Source organism: Eptesicus fuscus, chromosome 3 (assembly GCF_027574615.1).
Source record: "Eptesicus fuscus isolate TK198812 chromosome 3, DD_ASM_mEF_20220401, whole genome shotgun sequence".
Classification (NCBI taxonomy): domain Eukaryota; kingdom Metazoa; phylum Chordata; class Mammalia; order Chiroptera; family Vespertilionidae; genus Eptesicus; species Eptesicus fuscus.
The window spans coordinates 45744684-45751317 of record NC_072475.1 but is presented as its reverse complement, the minus strand read 5'-3'; the positions used below and the strand labels follow the sequence as shown (position 1 = coordinate 45751317).

General features: G+C 40.2%; 1 protein-coding gene across 1 annotated transcript; it reads left to right on the top strand.

The window, feature by feature from the left end:
• Window positions 1-5638: 5638 nt before the first annotated feature.
• Window positions 5639-6213, top strand: LOC114235144 (39S ribosomal protein L33, mitochondrial-like; the record flags this gene model as incomplete). Its single annotated transcript, XM_054713164.1, has 2 exons — window positions 5639-5696; window positions 5887-6213. Coding segments are annotated over 2 exons (234 nt in total), but the record flags the coding sequence as incomplete, so codon positions are not given.
• Window positions 6214-6634: the final 421 nt, after the last annotated feature.

The following is a 6634-nucleotide window of genomic DNA, read 5'->3' as shown; positions in this document are numbered from 1 at the left end:
TCCAACATTTACAAGGAACTCATACACGTTAACAAAAGGGAGATAAACAATCCAATCAAAAAATGGGCAACGGACCTAAATAGACACTTTTTGAAAGAGGACATTCAGAAAGCCAAGAAACATATGGAAACATGCTCAACATCACTAATCATCTGAGATATGCAAATCAAAACAACAATGAGGTACCATCTCACACACACCTGTCAGAATGGCTATCATCAACAAATCAACAAATGACAAGTGCTGGAGAGGATGTGGAGAAAAATGAACCCTTCTTCACTGCTGGTGGGAATGCAGACTGGTGCAGCCACTATGGAAAACAGTATGGTGTTTCCTCAAAAAATTAAAAATGGAACTGCCATGTGACCCAGTAATACCACTTCTAGGAATATATCCCAAGAAAACAGAAACACCAATCAGAAAGGATATATGCATCCCTATGTTCATAGCAGCACAATTTATAATAGCTAGAGAATTGGAAACAGCCTAAATGCCCATCAGTAGATGAATGGATTAGAAAAATGTGGTACATCTACACAATGGAATACTATGCTGTGGTAAAAAAGAAGGAGTTCTTACCATTTGCAACAGCATGGATGGATCTGGAGAGCATTATGCTAAGTGAAATAAGCCAGTCAATGAAAGATAAATACCACATGATCTCACTCATTTATGGATAATAAAGAACATAACAAACTGTTGAACAAAAATAGACAGAGGCAAATAAGCATTGAACAGACTGTCAAACTATAGCGGGAAGGTAGGGGATGGTTTGGGGGGTAAGAAATCAACCGAAGGACTTGTATGCATGAAAAGACGCAAGACACTGGGGGCGGGGGATGAGGGCAATTGCCAGAGGGTAGATGAGGCTGGGGGGAGGTCAATGGGGGGAAAATAAAGAGACATATGTACTACTATTTGTAATACCTTAAACAATAAAATTAAATATATATATATACATATATATTTAATATATTTATATTTTATTGTTTTATCTATCTATCTATATATCTATATCTATATCTATATCTATATCTATATCTATATCTATATCTATATCTATATCTATATCTATATCTATATCTATATCTATATACATATATATAAAAGACAAGAGCATCAGGACCAGGGAGTTTCTACTTCTGAAAATAGACTATGTTTTCTTGAAGGTGTGTTTGCTTTCATTGCATACCCCTCAAAGATCCTAGGAAGCTGTCTTAAACACAATAATTCCCTTGCACCCACATTCTGAAATTTATTTACTTGTACACTTATTAAGTGCATTCTGTGAAACTGATGTTATGGGTGACACAGGCAGCAATGACAATGGCAGTGGGGGTTGAGGTGGTAGTAGAGGAAAGTTGCTCAGGCAAGGCAGTGGAAGCCTGCAACAAGCAGAAACATCATATCACAGCAACTATGAGCTGGATAGACCTGTGCTGGAATCCTGATTCCTCCAAGTTTTAACTTTATAAACTTGGGCAAGTTATTTAATCTCTCCTAGCATTATTTTTCTCATCCTTAAAATGAAAATAATAAAACTACCTACCTTATGCAGTTGGTATAAGGATTAACTGAGATAAAGTTTATAAGTGCCTGGTTTGGCAGAGGAATGGAATAATCACTGAGTGAATCAAGCTATTGTCATATTGACAGAGGTGGGAGTGATGATAATGTGGTGTCCTCAATACTTTTGCAAGGTCCACAAACTAGGAAAGCAAATTGAAATGTGGATTTAACCTCAAAATCAAACACCTTTAAGTCTTAGGAAATACTGTGATCTGAATCTTTCTGTTCTTGCCCCCAATCCTCCCAATTCAAGGCATCTTCCTTAGGGAACACTGGGTAAAAATAGGGGCCAAAACCTATATGTTGTTTTTCTCCATTACCAAATTCCATTTAAACAACAGTAAAGAGATGCATTATAAAAGGCAAAATTCACAAAAGTGGAGAAAGTGAAAAAAGACAAAATTGAAACAACAAAATTTTAGAAGACAAAATGTAAATGAATGGGTGCTAACTAACTTAGCAACTCAGGAAAAGCTTAATTTTAAACCAGCACACTAAAAGTTGTAAAAACAACCTATTTACATACAGAATCCCTCATAAACCTATAAATGTACACCAATTACCTCAGGACTTGGGAATGGACAGGCTTGATTAGAAGTTTGTTTATGACACAGTTAGATCTCTAGATCTCTACCCCATACCGTGCAACCAGATGAACACCCACCCCTACTTTGGTAGAAGACAAGAAATATAATCTCTGGGTAGTATAAAACAGATCTTCTCTGGACTAGGAGATACCAGGCACATTTGGGAGTAGGGTACCATACTGAAAACAATGACAATAAAATAATGTAGTATCGGGAAGAACCAAGATGGCGGCAAAGGTAAACAACTAAACTGTCACCTCACACAACAATTAAAACTAAAACTACAACTAAAAGACAAAACGTCTACCACCCAGAACCATGGGAAAATTGGCTGAGTGGAAGTTTTACAACTAAGAAGGAAAGAGAAAGGAGCACAAATGCTGAAAAGCTGAGGTACAGAGGCACGCGAATCGGGCTGGTGGCGGGCAACTGGGCGTGCGGCTATTTTTCAACCCGAAGGGAGACAAGCTCCTGATCACTCTGAAACCCACTTTCTGGGGACACACGGGGGACCCAGACGCCTATGGGGAGAAGCTGGACTCTCGGCCATCGGGTCGAAAAGTGAGAGTGACTTTTTTGCAGAGGTGCGCCCAGCAATCATTGTTTACTGCACAGTAGCGCGGGACACGGGGACTTGGAAACATGGAAAGGCAGAGATGGCTGATGGCAGCCATCGCCGTTTGCTATGCCCTAGCCTAGTGACGCCCTGAGACCCTGCCCCACCCTGCCCTGAGACCCCGCCCCACACATTCTACAAACCCACCCAGGCTCCACACAGCAGCTTTTGCATATAAATGGCCTGTTCTGTGGAAGCTTAATCAAATAAACTGCAGCTCCAGTCAGACTGCTCCAAAACCGCCAAACCCCAAGCAAAGAGGAGAAAACTGTAGTTCTTGCTGTAGCTCCTGCTGGGTGGCCTCAGATAGTAGCTGACCTGCACCCCATTGGAGATCCAGAAACTAGTATATCTATTGGTCGGTGTGAGACGACACCAGATTTTAACTACTCTACTAAGGGCCACATTCAAGACGCTGACTCAATGAGCACCAAAGCCCTACTGGAACAAGTCCTGCCCCATAAACATGTCTCCAGCATGGCAATTGTTCCGTTATAGACACAGCAGGTCCTCACGGCCAATTGGCCTGAATGTCAATTCCTCCCAGTGACACTAACAACAATCAAGACTTAACTACAACAAAGCTGTATACACAGTCCACAAAGGGGTACACCAAGAGTGTCCACCTCAGGTCACTGGGAGGCTGACCCATTGAACCAATAGGTACCCAAGGACACCTAGTACACAAAGCTACCCTACCAACTCAGGGAAGCAGCGAAAATGAGGAGACAAGGAAACAGATCACAAACAAAAGAAATGGAGGAGAGCAAACGACTGGACATAGAGTTCAAAACCATGGTTATAAGGTTTTTCAAGAATTTCCTGGAAAAGGCCGATAAATTTAATGAGACCCTCGAGGATATGATAAAGGACCAACTAGAAATTAAACATACACTGACTGAAATAAAAAATATTATACAGAGACCCAACAGCAGACTAGAGGAATGCAAGAATCAAGTCAAAGATTTGGAATACAAAGAGGCAAAAGGCACTCCTCCAGAGAAGCAAGAAGAGAAGAGAATTCAGAAAGTTGAATATAGTGTGAGAAGCCTCTGGGACAACTTCAAGCGCACCAACATCAGAATTATGGGGGTGCCAGAAGAAGAGAGAGAGCAAGACACTGAAAACCTATTTGAAGAAATAATGACCAAAAACTTCCCCCACCTGATGAAAGAAATAGACTTACAAGTCCAGGAAGTGCACAGAACCCCAAACAAAAGGTATCCAAAGAGGACCACACCAAGACACATCATAATTAAAATGCCAAGGGCAAAAGACAAAGAGAGAATCTTACAAGCAGCAAGAGAAAAACAGTTAGTTACCTACAAGGGAGCACCCATACGATTATCAGCTGATTTCTCAACAGAAACTATTCAGGCCAGACGGGAGTGGCAAGAAATATTCAAAGTGATGAATAGCAAGAACCTACAACCAAGATTACTCTACCCAGCAAAGTTATCATTCAGAATTGAAGGTCAGAAAAAGAGCTTCACAGATAAGAAAAAGCTAAGGAGTTCATCACCACCAAACCAGTATTATATGAAATGCTGCAAGGTATTCTTTAAAAAGAGGAAAAAGAAGAAAAAAGTAAAGATAAAAATTATGAACAACAAATACACATCTATCAACAAGTGAATCTAAAAGTCAAGTGAATTAAAAATCTGAGGAACAGAATAAACTGGTGAACATAATAGAATCAGAGGCATAGAATGGGAGTGGACTGATAATTCTCAGGGGGAAAGGGGTGTCTGTGTAGGGGGTATGGGAAGAGACTGGACAAAAATCATACACCTATGGATGAGGACAGTGGTGGGGGGGTAAGGGCAGAGAGGGAGTGGGAACCGGTTGGAGGGGAGATATGGGTAAGGTGACCAGACGTCCCGCTTTTGGCGGGCAGTCCCAATTTTTAACAATTTGTCCCGCGTCCCACGGCGTTTTAAAAAAGTCCCAATTTTTGGAAAGAATGCAAGACAAGCTAGGGAATGGCGGGAGAACGGGAAGGGATTATACGTTTTTTGGCGGCCATGTGGCTATTTAGCCAGGATATTTTATATTATTTTTGTTTAATTTTATAATGTTAAACTTTAATAATAACAAATAATTGTTGAGACCTGATTATTGAGAACTGCTTATCAAAGTTCGCAGTTGTTAGAATTCAACCACTATTGTTTGAACTTAATGAACAATGGCATTTTTTGGGATTGGCAACGATGAAAACATTTTGTAACTGTCTCTCAGACGATACACATTGTATTGCATGCTAGTAAGCTAGTTAAACAAGTGATGTCATTACAAATCAGCTATCCAGATAATTTAGGTAAATAATTAATTTATTTATTTCATAAATACATAAATTTTCTTAAATTTAGCAGACAGTACTAGTATTATGTATATTTTATAGTGTTACGTTACGGCAAATTCATGACCTTTTAAACAACGACAGCAATCTACTAAAAAAAATTCACTCAAATGAGGAATATGCCAAAGAATAAAATAATACTATACATAATTTTTTATTTATTATATTTGTAAATTGTACTTATGTTTAAATTTAAAAAATATATTTACAAAATTTAAAAAATATATAACCCCCCCCCCCCCCTCCCGTCAATCAATGGTGTCAATGGTGTCCCGCTTTACCAATGTTAAAATCTGGTCACCTTAGCTATGGGGGGGAAAAAGGAGAAACAATTGTAATAATCTGAACAACAAAGATTTATTAAATTAAAAAAAAAAAAAAAAAAAAGAGCACAGGTGGGAAGCAGGTCCGCCTCCAGGTTTACATGGAGGTGCGTGGCTGCGGGCCACTTCAGACCTCCTCTTTTGGAACAGGCCTGTGCCCTGGAAGTAGTTTGTTGAGTGACCTTGGGCCGCTGAAGGAAGCTGTGGAGGTGCTGTCACCGTGTTTCTGTCGGCTGTCTCCTGTAAGTGGGCTGGAGAGCGCAGCGGTGGTGAGGCCTGCGGCGAAGGCGCGGGCAAGGACAGGCAGGCCCCGACTGACAGGGCCTACGGGAAACAGAGGGATGTGCTGGCGGTTGGCTGTGGCTGCGGCCTCCCAGACCTTGAGGACTACAGCGCCCGGCATGTCCAGCGCATGTCACTGAGGGCGAGAAGTTGCCAAGAGCAAATCAAAGAACATTCTAGTGAGAATGGTAAGCCAAGCTGGGACAGGTTTCTCTTTCAACACCAAGAGAAGTCGCCTAGGGGAGAAACGGACTCTACTGCATTATGATCCATTTGTGAGAGCAAAAGTCCTCTTTGTGGAACAGGAAAAAATACGCTCTATCTGAACAATAGATTGAAAATGCATTTGATTTATAAATGAGAAGACTGAGGGCGGGGTACTAATTCTGAAATTCTGCAGCATGTAATAAAAGAAGAGGAAATGACAAGGCATCTCTGCCTCCTGTGATTTGAAGGCCATTGTGAAGAAAACAATGCAGTGAAAGTTCTTCATATTAGGACATATATCATTGCATCACATTTCTTTATCTTTCTGGATATTTTTATAGCCCGTAATAAAATATATTAAAATAGCCTGTAAAAAAAAATAATGTAGTATCCTAAATATTGAGGTCTCTAGTCAGCTCTACTAACACAGCTCTAAGAATGCCAGCAACCAAATTGTTCCCCCCAGTGCAAGACTAAAAAGATTCTTCCCCAGAAATATGATCAGCCTTACAGGAATGATTTACACATACTGATACAAGATGCTCCAACTCACTATTAGATATCATAGTCAACAAGTCCCACAACATGAGTCCAGAACTTTTCATAAACATTCCTTGTGACCTGGACTATTTAGTTTTTATGGTACCCCAAAGATCACCATCTATCTCTAATTTGAAATACAGAGACAAAT